The 16264-nt window shown below is 48.1% G+C and overlaps 1 protein-coding gene across 1 annotated transcript in view; it reads right to left on the bottom strand.

Annotated features, from left to right (window-relative positions):
* Positions 1-8369: 8369 nt before the first annotated feature.
* GPR156 (G protein-coupled receptor 156) overlaps positions 8370-16264 on the bottom strand; it is a 28083-nt gene continuing 20188 nt past the window's right edge. The window contains exons 9-11 of the mRNA XM_026103428.2: positions 13400-13636; positions 10918-11076; positions 8370-10723 (exon numbers count right to left, since the gene is read on the bottom strand). Coding sequence (XP_025959213.2) covers positions 9350-10723; positions 10918-11076; positions 13400-13636 — 1770 coding nt within the window. The 3' untranslated portion in view covers positions 8370-9349. The remainder of the gene's footprint in view (positions 10724-10917; positions 11077-13399; positions 13637-16264) is intronic.

Here is a 16264-nt window from a genome sequence, read left to right as displayed (position 1 = left end):
TATTGCTGTCAAAAATAGAATGTGCAAGTCAGTATCTTATATCTGTTTTGGTCAGCCCGGAATTTCATTTATACTCTACAGGTAGGTTGCAAACTTGCAAAAACCAACGAGGCAGTGGAGATTTTGCTATAATGAAAGCATGTCCCTCAACAGTTCCAGACATTGCAGCAGAACAAAGCTGCGACCTATTCTTTCATCTATCACCTGATGGGTAGGAAGATCTTAAAAGTCAATGTCTCATTTCTGACTGTGCATTAGGACATCCTAAACTGGTCACAGAGGGAAATTCTTTTATAATAATCCTGTAAAAGGAGAGACAAAATCTCAGTCACTCAGCTTTTAGCTGCACAGAGCTTGGCATCCAGTCTTGAAACCCTATGAATAATTTTTGAAACAATACTGTTTCTAGTTTTGGAGCTGCACTGGAAGGTAGGTGATCAGTGCAAAACCTACCTTATCTCCTGCTGCTGCAAGATTTATGGCTTTCTGGATCAGGAGGAGGATAGCCCAATTCTGCAAAACAAATAGATCCCTGCTGTGTCCAGCACAGAATTGTCTTCTCTCCTTGTAGAACTGTGTCCCCCTGCAGCTCAGCTTCTGATTGCACAGCAGAACACTCATCTTTCTCAGGGGAAAGCTGCAAGAGGATTTTTTTAAGCACTTTACCAGACTTATCTCGCTTGCGAGATTGTTTCTAGTGCTGTCATTGTCTGCAAATTCTCCACTTAGCGGTAGAAATCTCATACTTCCTTCAGCAGATCCTTGAATTTCTGATGGGGAGAAGAATTCTTGGCTCATTTTAGTTTATGATTGTCAAATTCTAATTAAATCTGGAATACAATTCTAGTTAAATGCTGTGAAATTCATATGTTTCCTCTCTGTGTAAAGACACAAACATATACAGGAACATGGACAGAAATATGATCGGATTCAGTAAAACCAGCTGTTATAGACAAATCATCCATATACAGAAAATGCTAATTACTCAACAGCAAAAACATCAGTATTCACAGCTGATACCTCAGTTTGTTGACCAAACTCTCTCCTCGCCTTCCCTGGCCTCTTACTCATGCTGCTTTGATTGCTTATTCATTTTTTCCAAAGGATGATCCAAAACTTGCTAGCGAGGAAAGGAACTAACTAAGAAAGTTACCACGGCCTGGTTGGGAGCATCACCTCTTTTTTGCCAGCTCTTGGATGGATCAGTGTATCTGAGGCCTTCCATGTGAAGCACTCAAAGCCCTTTTTGCAAATACATATTAAGGAAGCCTTGATGCATCACAGGGTGGTGGCCTTGTTCACTTGAATGACAGATGAATGAGGTTCAAAGAGACTGATTTTTCTCCCTGAGATTAACACAACAGACAAGACTCTTAAATTCTGAGTCTTCTCCTTCAGCAACTCTAATTTTATCCTCATTTCATCCTCAGGTATTCTGTTGTGGGTTTTGCCCACTTTGAGGGCTAAATTCAGAACTCCCAAGCAGCTACTACCGAAGGTAGTAGGGGCTGAGAGCTTTTGCATCATAGGGTAGAATTTAGCCCAAAAGTTTCATACTAAGGCACAGCAGTTCCTAGTAATGCTGTTCTTCCAGGAAGAGAAGAGCCCACCTAGCTGATTTACTGGAGCATGCTGATATCAGATATTAGAAGAAGTAGGAAAAAGGCCTCTCCATCAAGGAGTCATGAAGAATGGATTAAAAAATCAGAAGAGTGCCTAACCTGTGTTTATTATTCCTATGAAAAATGCTGTGATAGGGAGAAAATGAGTTGATACTTACAAAGAATAATCCACCACCAAATGAAAGATTCACCTGTCAGAGGAAAAGAAGTCCTTATCTAGCACCTTTATTTGGGAGACTGTTAAAAAAAAAAGTTACTTTCAAACAAGGGCTTGAATTTGATGTGATCATGTACAGTGTGTCCCATTGTTCATGGATCTGCCTAGCACTGCTGTAAATTCAAGGTGTGATTGCATCAGCTACTGCTATTCCTGCAGTTCTCTTTAGTTTGAAATATCACCCTACTCGTTTGGGTTAGATATGAGATGTAATTTCCTGGAAACCAGCACACACTTCCAGTAGGTTGCCCTGTTGGTTAAATTTGCCTTGTCCAAGAAACACGTATACCATTCCTATGTGGGATCATGTCATCAAGACACTGCAGAGGATGTGCCTTCCTGTCCCCTTCCTGCAGGCACCCTGGGAGGTGCCAGGGGATTCCTGAGGAACTGCAGATCCTTATGGATTTCCTTAGTCATGGGAAGCTCCAGGAAGCAAAGGCTTTGCAAGGTTTCTGCCCCTGTCAGGCACAGACGCACATCCAGGTAACTTCCAGAGGTGCGTTGGACAGAAACATTAGAACATGAGAGGTGACTAAGTCTTGCAATGTGAGTATATTGAAATCCTATTGATAAACCTAGCACCTGATGGGTACTGGGAACCTCTTCTCCATTGCAGGCTTCCAGAGAAAATGTAAAGTTTCTGCTGACCACAGAAAATTTTCCCACTTCTGGCATGCCTTTCCAGTATCCTGATCACCAATGAGTAGTTCTAATCTGCTTTTCAACAAGTGAGTGTGATCCTGTTCCTGGCATCTTGCCAAACACTAAAGCGGACCTCTGCTACAGCTGGAGACAGAGAGCAATCAATACAGTCATCTTTAAATTCTTACAATGGGAAGAGTATGACCTGGTAAGGATGAAACCTGGGATCTCCCTTAATGCTTCCCTTTAGACTAAAACAGTGGCAGGTATGGGCTGCTAGAGGGAACTAAAAATAGAAGGTCTCCTGCCTGAGTAGACTAGAAATCTTGGGAAGAAAAGGCCATGTTCTTCATCAACATATCAGAGAGTAGGTTAAAAAACAAGAAGGGAGAACAGCTATTAACTAGAAGACAGCACTGGCATGAGAGCAAGCAGATAAAAATAGGCTATGAAAAACTGTGGGCTGGAACTCAGAAGCAAGTTTCCTTACTGTCAGAGTGATATTCTGGAATAACCTGCCAAAAATATTCCTAACTACTTTTAAGATGGTCTGTGATAAATTAACAAGATGGACATTATGATTCAGTACTTGTTATAGTTAGGGAATATGATGATGACTAGGAGATCCCTTCTAGCCCTGCATTCCTGTTGATATTATAAAAGAGCCATCCGTGTACAGCGCAGTAAGTGCTGAATCACTGAGTGCTTTCTATAGTTGCCTGGCAGGACAAAGGCCCTCGCACCCATCCTGTCTGGAAGAACTTCCAGGACCAAAAAAAACACCCTTGCTTAAATGATTGTGCTCTAGCAGCACAAAGCATAAAGCTAAGAACACCTGTGCTGGAAGAAAACCTGTTCAATTACAGACTCCTTTACGCAGGGGGGAGGAGATGGGATAAGATACCTCACTGTAAACACAGAGAGGTACATGCTCTGAGATGCACGCCCTCCAGCAGCTTTGATACACTATTTTCATTCAGGAAAGAAACAATGTGCTCAGCACTGCATGTAGGTATCTACCCATGCACGTGGTCTGCCATGTGCATGGAACAATCATGTCCACACCATATGTCGGATAACATGGCAGAAAGTTCCTGGGTTTAACATCAGCTGCTGAACTTCCACAGGTCTTGTCCCACCGTCCCAGGATCCACAACTCTTTTTATGGTGTTTATCTCCTCAGAGACACACACCCCCCCCCCCCCCCCCCCCCGAGGATGAGATCACTCTCTGTAGCACAGTGCCAGTGAGGAGGAATAAGCCACAGCTACATTGATGCATTTGATGCCTCACAACTTGGCAGCTACAGCTTTGCTGCACTGGCTTTAAGAGCAGCCTTTGGGAGCAACAGCAGCAGCTGCAGTTTCAGTAGTACTATCTTGAGGTAGAGGCCAAGGAGAAGGCAGGCATGAAAAAGTGGAGAAGATGAGAAACAGGCTGCTTCAGAATGGAGTTTTTCTCCCCCCTTGCTCATCACAGGCCTGGTTTCTGGGCTCTGGAGAGTGACATTGCTCAGGAGGAGAGAGCTGCACTGCAGCCCTGATGGCTGCTGGATGTCAGGAAGATTTTTCTGAAGCTTCTTCCAGACCTGTGGAGGCCATATGCTGATGTGGGTGCTCCTTTACACCTGCAAAAGCTGCAGCCAGCACTATTGGAGGCCTAAGGCTCCTGTCTGCTGCTCACCACTTTGCCACAGGAATGTCCCAAGGCAGGTGCAGCACCACTATGCAGCCACTGTCTGCAGAGGTCACACGCTCAGCCAAGCCTTAGCTGGTTACTGTGGGCACAGAACATACCTAGGGTTTCCTTCTTGCAGTATTTTCTAATACCCAGTATGTCTAATAACTGTCCCTGGTATCAAAGCTCAGAGAGAAGTTCTCCTCTGAGTCCAGCTGCAGGTGTTATCTAACACAAGGCAAAGGCAACACTTCCACACTGATAGTCAGCACTTTCCTCCCAGAAAGCCTGGCTTATTACCCTCTACTATGGCTAACACAGCCTTTTTTTTTTTTTTTTTTTTTTTTTCAAACCAGGCAGCTGAATCATGATCAAGAACAATTTTGTAATTTCCTAAATAACTGCAAACTGACAGAGCAGCAGAGGCAGCAGAGAGTGAACGATGGCAGGCAAACACTGCGGAAGAGCCTCAAGGCAGGAAGGCGCTGCCCGCCCAGGGATACCACCCAACCCCATGCTGCACGCTGCAGCCTGCTGGGACAGTGCAGAAAAGCTGTGCCAAGGACCAGCAAGCAGATGTACAGAGACATGTCATGCAGGCTGTGACATGACCCTTCCTGAACAGCCATCTGCAAGGAAAGGGGATAGAGGTCTAGGTACACTGCTGGGGGTGGCGGGAAGCTGGCACAGGCTGCAGAACTTTTAAACAGAGCAACAACATTGGTGAACAGGGCCCGTGCGTGGGGAAGGGCTCTGCATGATCTCTCTGTGGAGCATCTTCTACCTTGCTATACAGGGCCGGGCTCAAGCCCACTGGCTAAGTGGATTTGTCTCTTCCTACAAGCTTTGTATGGTTTGCAGACAGCAGCTGGAGTCATGGAGCTAGGAGGTGCACAGCTAGCAGAGAAAAAACAACTTGGAAACATAGTCCCAGCAACTAAAAACATTCAAAGGACCTCATCAGCATTAACGCTTGACATAAGCAACTGCCCTGTGTGCCATAGGAACCTCTCTGCTGGCACATACTGCTTGGAAAGGGAGTAAGTGCTGGTATGAGATGTTACAGGATTGCCATGGCTAGAATTTCTCACATGCCCTGAGGGACAACGAGCACAGCGAACCCTTAGTAGAAACTGCAAGTCTCATACTCGCCTGGGAGCAGGCAGGGAACCTTCCTCCAATCACTTACCTCTCATTTTGTTTTCTATAAGAAGAAAGCTTCTGCCTTGAACAAGGAAGAGGCACACCCTCTTAAGGGGGACAGATTTAGACAGCACAGCCTTTGGAGCAGGAATTGCCCACAGGAGATATTGATACTGCAGGTCCCCTGGCCAGGTCTCTCTAGGCTACCTCCACAGTCAGTCACAAGAAAAAGGTTCCTCCAGAGCCTTCAGTCATAACTCAGAGCACTCCCTGTCCCGCTGCCACCCTTCCACTTGGCTCCTCTTACTACCTACCTTTCAGTCTTTGCAGCCTGCGCACCGCTGTCCCCTGTGGCTATTCAGAAACCTCAGATTCAGGGCAAAGCCCTCATTAAGGTGCTTTGAGTTGCTCAATGGGGAGAGACAGGCTCTTCTGAAGACTGTACAAAGAGCCTTGGGGGAACCGAAAGCCTAACTTCATGCCCAAGCCAGATGCCTAAAGTAAAGCAGCACAAAGGCTCTTCTGTGGGCCTGCACAATGCCTCATGCAAAGATCCCGTAATAATAATGGTAACTGAAGGCTCCCCGCCATTTCACTCTGTTCTTCTCATGCACCAGCAGCCTGATGCGTTACACAGTGCTTTGACTCTTCCCCACCTGAATCAAATGTGTATTCCTTGATACAGGAGGAGGCTAGATTTGGGAGCTGTCAAAAGCACCAATGAGTTTTTATGTGTGCACACATGCATGTACCTACACACTGCCTGAGCCTCCCGTGTATATGTGGAAAGTATCTGTGTCCATATGTGCAGTTTTTGGGTCATAGCTGCTCCTGACCAGAGAGAGGAAAACAATTGCCCCAAATTCCAGTGATGAGTTTCCAAACAAACCAAAGGTTCAAAGTCTTCCACAGGATTTTTCTGCATTCGCTAGTGGATTTTAAGTTAATTTTTGTATCAGCTGCTTCCACTTGGCTTCATGTTTGATCCTTTCCTACAGCCATGCTGCCATGCCCTAGCCTTGGACCAAATTGTTGTTCTAAACATGCTCAAGAGTGGCAGAACTGAGTGGTGGGAGGAATCAACACTAATTTGCAGAAGCAGTTTTCCAGTGCTGATTCAAATTTAGCAAAGTCCTTAGAATGTCCCGACCACTCATCTGTCCCGCCCATTGGTTCAATTTGGAGATGCTGTGAGATGCACTATAAGGGACGTTTGAGTATCTTGAAGACCTACCTGCACCTCTAGTGCAGCCCTGTCTAGCTGGCTCACCGCTCTCCCTCTGCACACACACGCAGGGCTCCGGCATTGTTCTTGCATCTTGGAAAGGGCTTCTTTCCTTCCTAGTACTGTTTCTCCTTCTCCACATCCACTCCCTCCCCTACAAGGGTCCTGGCTGCATATCAGCAGAGACCAGCTCCTGATACAACCCAATGACCTGCTCAGCAGACCAAACCTTAGCCTTGTTGCCCACCGTCTGTGAGTCCCACACCTGGAGGCGGGGGGACAGGCCAGCAGCCCCAGCCGGCCCCTGCCACCCCTCCCCCCCACAGCCAGAGGCTCACAGCAAGACTCTGGGCAGCTCAACGCCAGCAGCAGCTGCAGCAGCAGCAGCCTCTACTGCAAGCACTGCAAAACTGCAGGCAGACTTTCCCTAGTCCAGAACTGCCCTGGGCCAGGGAAGCAATTGCACATGTTGGGAAAGCACCATCTGTTCCTCACCTAAATAAAATTTCCTGCTGCCTGGCATGAAAGCAGCAGCTCAAGGACTTGACAGCACCTCCAAGATGCCCAGACTTTCCAACACAAGAGGTCTGTCCAGTGAACTGCCCAAAGCTGGCAGGACTCCCTCCAAATTTGCACTAGCTTTTGCATCCCTTACCGGGGTTCATCCAATCCCCTCCACCTCACCACCCACTGCAGGCTTTGCTGGCACTTGCATTGCCCTTGACTGAGGCATAGAAATTGCTTGTTCATGTTCTCCAGCTGCATGTGCTGCCCATGCCTGCTAGGAAAGGGCAGCCAGAGGCCACTGCTGAGGACTCTGCAGGCTGCATTTGCCCCGAGGGCATCCCAGCTCCACAAGTCGCAGAGCCAAAGCCACTTCCGGCTGGGCTGAGGTGAAGCTCCAGCCTGTCAAAGAAATGATGGCTAGAAATAAAACATCAGCTGCTGTGAACTCGTTCTGTTCTCTGCACACTGCTCATTCACACAGTTGTTCTGCTCTCTCGAGGCCAAGAGGTTTGGCTGTTTATGGCTTTCCCCCCAACCCTACATGAGCTCTGCACCACTTTGGTGGAGCACAGAAGGCCCTGTGGACCCAGAAGATAAAACAGCTTCTGCAGTGCCCAAGCTAGTGGTGGAGGGGCATGCCGTAGCATAACTTTATAAATCACTGCCCGCCCTGCCCATCCTACTTCTCCAGCATCCCTTCTGCATCAGGGAAGCGAGCAAGGACAGTAAGTGCAGCCTCTCCTTGTGCTGGGATTGCCAGAGACACTCTTCATTTCCACCCCTGTCTCCGCTCTGGCCCATGCTGTGTATTTGCCTTGCAGCAGTAGAAGACACCCAATCAATGCATCTCACTTAGGCCAGAGCCAACCATGCAGCCCCCAAGCTGTAAATATCCAGACATGTGTGAAAGAAAAAACAAAGAAAATTGGTTTCTGTTAGTTAAAGGTGACAAATGAAATTGGGATCACTCTCTGGAGTCTTTCCGTACTAGGAACAAAGAGGGGCTATGGGAATACTGTCTCCCATAAGATTATTGATTTTGGGGATCTGTCTTAGAAATATGGATTTCAGCAAGCCTGGAAAACTGTGAAGGTGATGGGGAAAAGAAGGAGACACTGGTGAACGGATACAGAAGTTAGGGATTTCACCATCGTAAGAGATAATTGAGAGGGAATTGTTAACTACCATCAAAACTGTGTTTAGGGTTCTTCTGTTACCAACTCTTTTGACAAAAGCATCCTGTCAAAGCAGTCTTTAGGCATTGAACTTCAAGTCTCAGCACCCCTCACTTCTTCTGTAAAGGCAAATATATGCTGAAATGCTTTCACAAACATCCAGCAAAAGCAGGCACACCATATTTACTATTCTTGATATTTCCAAGATAAAAGTAGAACAGACCATATTAAACCAACCTAAATCATTCCAGACTACTTCATTCACCACAAAGACATACAGAAGGGCACAAGCCCCAGAAAAACAAAGCAAAACAAACAAACAAACAGAAAAAAAACCATTTGCAAACCCTCTTTTCAGATTGTTAGCTTTTCTTTCCCTTCAGCTCTGCCCTGAGTCTAACCTACCACTGTGTGACTGAACTACACAAAATGTAAAGTCACCTCCAGAGAAGTCAACTTTGGACTCCATTTTCTTGCTCAGATACTGCAAAATGAAAAAAAAAAAAAAACCACAAAGAAAGTCTTGCATGTGCTACCCACTCAGAGGTCCTTCCTCTGCTGAGAGACCAGCACATCCCAGGCAAGCGGCAGACTGCAGGCTCTCCTGGAGTCTGCTTGTTCCAACCTCCAGCTGGATGTAGTGCTGGTGGGAGGCTCTACAGTGACAGCCTTGGGGGACAGAAGTCCTCTGTCTGCTAAGCACAGCAAGGAAACAAGTTTCCAAGCTGCAGTGCTGCTCCTTGTGGGCGTGAATCACACAGCACCCACAGGGGATCCCTCCAAGACGGAGAGGAAGTCCAGCTATGGTCTGCCCAGTCCCTCTCCTTTCTGCTGGGGTGGCTGACACCAGGTCTGGGAATGGCTGGGTGTCTGTGGGATGCCGGCAGCTGTTCAGAGTGACCAGGACAAAATCACCAGCCATGTTCTCAAAGTGCTGCTAACCTATTATTGGACAAACGCAATCTGCAGTCACTGCTGACTGAGGCTGGGTCTCAAATAACAACCTAGAGATTCCTACGCCTAGATCCCAGCACAACACACTTCCCTCGAAGGGATGTATTTCTTTTGTATTGTTTAAAACACAGGGTGTTTTGGGAGGGGAGGGTGGCACTTGCCTTTGGGGGTAGGGTGGTTACAGTCACACAAAGGTGGGTTTCAGATCTTCTTTGAAATTCACTATGGGCTGAGGCCTGCCGCGATGCTCTGCCCAGCGGCCCGCAGACCCACCTGGCTCTGTGTCCATGTCTGTGCTACTGCTGTCAAGGGAGTCGAGTGGGCCTTGGAAGCAGAGCTCACAGTAGGGCCGGTGGCAGCAGTGAAACATCTCCTCAGAGCTGCTGCTGGAGTCAGAGTCCGGGTAATAGCACAGCGAGTGCGGGAAGGGCTGTGCTGGCACCTGTAGAGCATCCCGCTGTGGTGGGAGGAGATGCAGGAAGGCATCGTGGGTCCGCTCTTGGCCAACGCCTGGACATACTGCTGAAATTGCACTGCTCACCTCCCGGATTTGGGGCTCAGGCCAGCCCTGCTGTTCTGGCTGGAGGCAAAGCTCGGTGCTGATGGCTGAAGTGGATGGCACCAGCTGGTAAAGGAGCCTTCTGCCACCAGTATCACCTCCTTCCTCCAGAGAGACATGTGTTGACTCCTCACGGCTCCAAGTGCTTAGTCCACCACACATCCTGCTGACTGCCTTGTTCATGACACACCAAGTATGCGGGGACACAGAACCAGGGAAGCAGGTAGAAGGGGGAGGCAGAGGGATCCTCCTTCGCTGCCTCATCTGGTGGAGGCTGAGGGGAGTGCAGGTGTCTGGATAGTTTCCCTGGGCTCTCCATGGCCCATTCCTCTCACATGGAGGGCCCTGGCTGCCTCGCAGGGGCCCCCAAGGTGAGGCCGGGCTGTTAATTTTGCCATCCAGGCTCAGCTCTTGCAAGATTTCCTGCAGCTTTTCACTGCTTACATAGCTGACCCTGGCAGACTGTGCCCTGGTCACCCCACCACTTCCCTGGGGCTCTGCTTCCCTGCCAGCAGCTGAGAACTCCTGGCCCAGCAGCTGCTGCGAAGGGTGCCTGGTCCTTGCGGACATCCTTCGCTCCTGAGTACCTTTGGGGCTGCACTCAAGGAAGTCCTCCCCAGTGTCAAAAAGCAGCATCTGAGAACAAGTAGGTTCCTCAAGCAGCACATGCTCATGGCTCACGTATTTCTGGAGGTCCTCAACATCAGCATTGCACTCGAGTTTGCTATGAGGCACTGGATTGCATTGTGCACTCAGTAAACTGGGGGACTGCCACCCATTCTGCTCAGTGGGGCAGTGCTCCAGAGGCACCCTGTCGCCTGCTGTGGTGCTGCCATGCTGCTTGCCATGCTCCCCTGCGCTCTGGGACCAGGAGGGGAAGGTGGCACATGGAACCACCCCAGCCACAGGACTGCAGCCACACTCCGCAGCCATCAGCCTCATCAGCTTCTCTTTGGCGTTGTTCACCTGCTCCTGGAGGCTTTCGATCACGGCGTTTTTCTGCATCAAACAAATAAATATGTCAAGCCCAGCACAGGCAGAAGGTAGAGACATGCTGAGGATTTAAAAGCAAACAGGTCAGAAAATCAAATCAGTCTTCTCCACACAGATAAGGAGAAGGAGCTGGGCTGTGGGGTGGCTGCAGCAGGGGGATACAGCTGGGGCAGGGGGCTGCGGCTGGCAGAGCCCCATACCTCCGAGAGCAGCCGCTGCATGGAGCTCTTCTCCCCCATCAGCTGGCAGAGCTGCTCTGCGCTGCATGCCGAATGGCAGCTCCGGCTTGGGGTGGTGAAATACTTGGCCATGTGGCTCACAGTTTGGTTTTCCTCTTCAAAGGCTTTCCACTGCTGGAGCTGTTGAGTACAAGAAGCCATTATAGGCACGGTAGGCGCAGGCTGCACGTGCATGGAGGGAGGCAGATGCAGCTAGAGATGGAGAGAGACAAAGGGGCAGACAGGGAGAGAGACAAAGACCGGGTGTGACAGATGAGCATGGAGAGACGGAGAAAGACCACTGAACCATGTGGTGAAGAGTCACTTGGAGCCTTCTGCAAAGCTGAACTAAAGCCCTACCCTGTCCTTGCTTTTAGCTTTTAATACAGAGAGTTAGTTCCTGCCTATGCATGCTGCAAAAGCCCCCCTCCTCCTTTCCCCCACTTCAGTAATACACAAAGAGAGAAGCACACACACTTTCTGATCCCTGAATTGTTGGTGGCAAGTTGAAAACTAGCAATGCTTAATATCTGCTTTCCTGTTTGGTATCTGCACGAAAGCCTTGTACAGCCTAGATCCAGCTGCTCATCGATTTCAAATGAGTAATAGAAGAGCAAGCTCATTAGGGAAAACAAGTTGATGAATTAAAAGATCTAAATTAAATAAAACGTTCAAGGCCCCAAGGCTACAGCAGAAAAATGTGGCAGGCAGATCACACAGTCGACATGTGCAGTGTAGTTCATCAGCTCCTCTGCCCTCACTCTGACAGGTCTGACGATCTGAAGAGCATCACCGGTGGGTTTGGTGCTTGGCACAGGAGGTTTGGTCCCTAACCCAGGAGCTGATAATCTAGTGGGCCAGGTCTCTGTGATTTTACCTTATCAATTGATCACAGGAGATTCGTTGGGCGGACTCAGGGACAGTAACATTTACTAATAGTAACATTTAGCAATTTGGGCATGGGGGAGGAGGATCCGTCGAGGGCTGTGGGAAGAGAAACTCAGCCCTTAGAGGCCTGGAGGACATGCTTAGGGAAGCAGGGCCACTCAGGATGTTGGGGACGAGTTGTGCAGGTTAAGCTGGGCATTTGGGGAAAAAAGCAGGAAGAATCACTGAGGTTGGTAGGGGCTTCTGGAGATCATCTAGTCCCATGCCCCTGCTCAAGTAGGGTCAGCTACAGCAAGTTGCCCAGGACTGTCCCCAGTTGGTTTTTAAATATCTCCAAGGATGACACCACAACTTCCCCGGGCAACCTGTTCCAGCCTTTGACCACACTCATGGCAAAAAAAAGTTTTTTCTGATGTTTAAATGGAGTTTTCTGTATTTCAATTTGTCCTGTCACCAGACACGTGGTATCTGGCTCCATCTCCCCTACTCCCCCTATCAGATATTTAGACACATTGATAAGATCCTCCCTGAGCCTTCTCTTGCACTGAACTGCTCTTTCTTGTGCTTCACTTCTTCCTCCCTTCCTCACCTCATTTCCTTGAGCCTGAATGTCCCTCCAAATATAAAACTGAGTAAACAACTGTTTCCTCTCATTGTAACAATTAACACTAACATTACGGTCAAACATGCCAGACTCCTCCTGGAGGACATGGGAAGCAGAAGAGCGGACTGTTGCCACAAAAAGCTTGCTTAAAACATCTCTGCATCCTCCCCCTCGATCACTGCAAAGCTGCGTTTTTCTCCCTGAGAGCACTGAGAACAACGATCTCCCCGGGGACAACAATATCTGCTGTCAGCAGCCCACAATGCCTCAGGGCTTGGTGAGGCAGTCTGAATTTCTGGACCTGGCTTCATCACTGCTGTGGGCGAAAACCCTTGGTTGCTCACAGAAAGCATGTATGCAGGGTACGGGGTGAGGACAGCAGTATGAAGGACAGATCCCACTGCCCCCATGGAGGAGGGCAGCAGCCCATATCGCCTGCACGTGTGCCGTCCGCATAGGCACCGCTCACGTCACGCTCTTGCACGAGAGTTTCTGAGTGGCAGCTCTGAAACTGGCCTGCATTCAGAGTTCTCATGTAACATCTGCACAAGGCAAAGGACACATGTCAAAGGATGTGCCAGGTACATCAGGCCTCATTATTGGCCCGGGAAGTAGGAGGGCTGTGGGGTGGAGTGGTGAGCAGAAGGTGCACTATGCTGCTAAGGCCAAGGAATGGAGTAGAGGCATGGTCCAAAATCTAGGCACGGGGGAGGAGGATCCATCATGGGCTGTGGGGAGAGAAAGTCAACCGTTAAAGAGCTGGGGACTTGTTGGGGAAGCAGAGCCACTTGGGTGTTGGGGACACCCAACTGGGGAGCACAGCAGAGCAACTGGGGAGCTGTGCAGGTTTGCCTGAACATTTGGGGAAAAAAAGCAGGAAGAATTAGAGCTTGGGCCCCTACAGCTGTTACTGTTACACTCCCAAAACATGCCCATTTCCAACCAGGTCTCAGGACAGAGCTGACAGTGTACCTGTGGGACAAAAATGAAACAATTGATTGTCGTTGTACACACAAAGATGCCTCCAGAGGTGAAACCAAACAGCAAGTTGTGCGAAGCGTGGAAGAAACGATGAACTAAGAGGACAGTCCCAGCAACCAGGAAAATGAGGTTGACCCCAACGATGAGCGTCAAGGACTGGTTGACTGGTGGAGAGCTGACATTGTTGGTCAGACCGGCCAAGTACGTCCCATACAGCAACAGGATACTCTGGAATCAGAAAATAGGGACTGAGTTCAGAAAAAATTTCCAGATTGTGGAAAATTACAGCGTGACACAGTCAACTCCCACTTCATATTGAGCCAAGAGAGCTCGGATACATTCAGTACAATCTTAATTAATGCTCTTTGATCTATAATGCAGACTTTCAGCTTGTGATGGTAACTCCACAGCAGATACTCAGCACGCTGCTGCAGGTCCAAAGCAGGATGCTTCATCAGCAGAGGCCGGGGGAGAGGGCAGGACTGAAGTCGCCAGCAGGCCCCATGGGTCCCGGCTGAGGGTTACCAGCAGCACTCGAGTTGGGAGCTGAGGATGAGGTCAGCAGGCAATGCACAGCCAGGACATGCAAGGAGCACACAATGAAAATATTCACTCTAGAGTGCTGGAACAGGTACACCAAAGACAGACAGACAAGAGACAGAAATCCCTTCAGGGAAGCGGAGGAGAAAAAAGAAAAAAAAAACACTCTGCCATCAAAGAGCAACAGCATAATTCTGATGGAGCAGAAAGGAGCTAGCTATACAAGGAAAAAGCAAGACAGAAGAAGTAGAATTTTAGACCGGAGGGAAGAGGATGTAGTTGGTGCCTCCTTAAACAGAAACCCAGGAAACTACTGGGTACTGTTCTTTTCCCTGCTCTTTACAGCTTCCTGTCTGAATCTAGTGGTGGTGAAAGGTGTTAGAAAATGCTCTGTGCACAGAGCTGCTCCCTCCTCAGAAGCAGGTTGGCTGTTTCAGGACAGACTTCCTTACCACACTGCCTCTCAGGTGTCACACTGGTGCATATTCCCAGTGTACTTGGGAGTAAGCTAATCAGCAGATTGCAGGTCAGGAAAGAATTCCCTCCTTCACCAGGTCAGACTGGTAGGAAACACTGAGTATTTTGTGCCCTCCTCTGTAGCATAGGGTATGGTCTGTTTTTAGGATAATCTGGAAATACTGCCTAACAAATTTCCTGTTGATGCAAGGACTGAGAATATCAGGACCATGTCTCCTACATTATTCCTGTGGCACATAATATAGGTAAATAAAGGTAAATGGGTAAATAAAGATAAAAGGCCCATTGGCCTTTTACCAATAGATATTAAAAAGCATCAAGAAATGCTTTGTGACCTGTACAGCAGATGCTTTTTAGCCTGTTCTAGACCCCTCTATCCTGTGGCTGCAAGGCCCAAGACTTGATGACCTCAGTGGTCACTTCCAGGGTTATGTTCTTCATCCTGCACTCTCATGGGCAAGAGAGGTTCAGGTTCACGGCCCTTGCGTGCTCTGCCGAGACCCCCAATGTAAGAGCGCCAGGAATTCCCAAGGAAGAATTGTGATAGTGAGACCTGCCTCGCCAGGAACAAGACTGCGACCCAAACCTGCTTTGTGGGATCCGCACTGGATCATAACCACATTCACCACAGGGCACCTCCAAATACATGGCCCAAAGGCAATCCAACTCCTGGTCTCTGAGCAAGAAAAGAAAACAGCACCCAAGGCCCATCTAAAACTCATACAGTCTGTCTAGGACACAGACAAAAGCGCTGCCGTTTGCTAAACTAGGACTTTGACATGGGAGAATGAGCACAGGACTATGGGGTTTTTTTTTTTTTTTTTTTTTTTAATCTTGAGCAAAGGACTTTGCTCATAATTCAAGGTGTGATGCTGGCAAGTAATTTCTGTTCATTGCTCTGTGCTTGTAAAATCAGGATAATATACTGAGTGGCTTCACGAAGGGCTGAGCACATTAATGCCTTGGAAGATAAGAAGTGCTACATACATGCATAGATAAACCCACTCACACATTAGTGTCAATCCAGATTAACTCCAGAGAAACCACTAAAGAAATAACTGCTATGACACCCAGTAGATAGGATCAGAGTCTGGTTCAACACAACTCTATGAAGAGCACATGTGACTGGGAATGTTTTATTCTGAATGAGAGGAATGGAAACAGTTCATAGCAGTTGTAGGCACAAGCATTACCCATCTAAAACCTGAAGAAACCTAACATAAACTGGACACAAATTCAGGGAAGGAGGTGTAGCACTGAAACAGGCAGCCCAAGGAAGGTCTGCAATTCCTAGCACCAAAAGCCTTGTAAGAATCGGTTAGATAAATGCTTCTAAAATGAACTGGAGCAGGAGAAGGACTTGACAGTGTCCTGAGGTCTCTTCCTGCTATTTTCCCTATGACTCTTGGTAGACGGTCGATGTGTATTATATTATAGTGAGTCAGAAAGGAACTGCTTGTATTGCATACAGATTGAGTCATTCACAAAGAAGCTGTGATCTCATAAGGTTCATCAAAATCAGCTTTCTGAAACGCTTCCAACCTCTGCCAACCCAGAGACACATGAGACTACAGATAATTACTGCTGTAATTATACCTATATAGTTATATCAGTAACTAACTAACTCTTCTGGAATAAGAATGGCCACATACAAATTACATCAGTGAAAGTGTATTTCAGTGGCATAATTAAGCTGATATACATCCTGTGAAGGTAGGCACCAAGCACTTATCACCTGCACCTCTTTGACTTGCGGTCAGAGGACTCAGGGTCTGAGCTGCATAGTACATCACTGCAGTAGATAGTCATCTGAGGCTTTATGGAAGAAGTGAGCTTTAG

The sequence above is a fragment of the Dromaius novaehollandiae genome, chromosome 1 (genome assembly GCF_036370855.1).
Source record: "Dromaius novaehollandiae isolate bDroNov1 chromosome 1, bDroNov1.hap1, whole genome shotgun sequence".
NCBI lineage: Eukaryota > Metazoa > Chordata > Aves > Casuariiformes > Dromaiidae > Dromaius > Dromaius novaehollandiae.
This window is presented reverse-complemented; position numbering and strand designations above follow the sequence as displayed.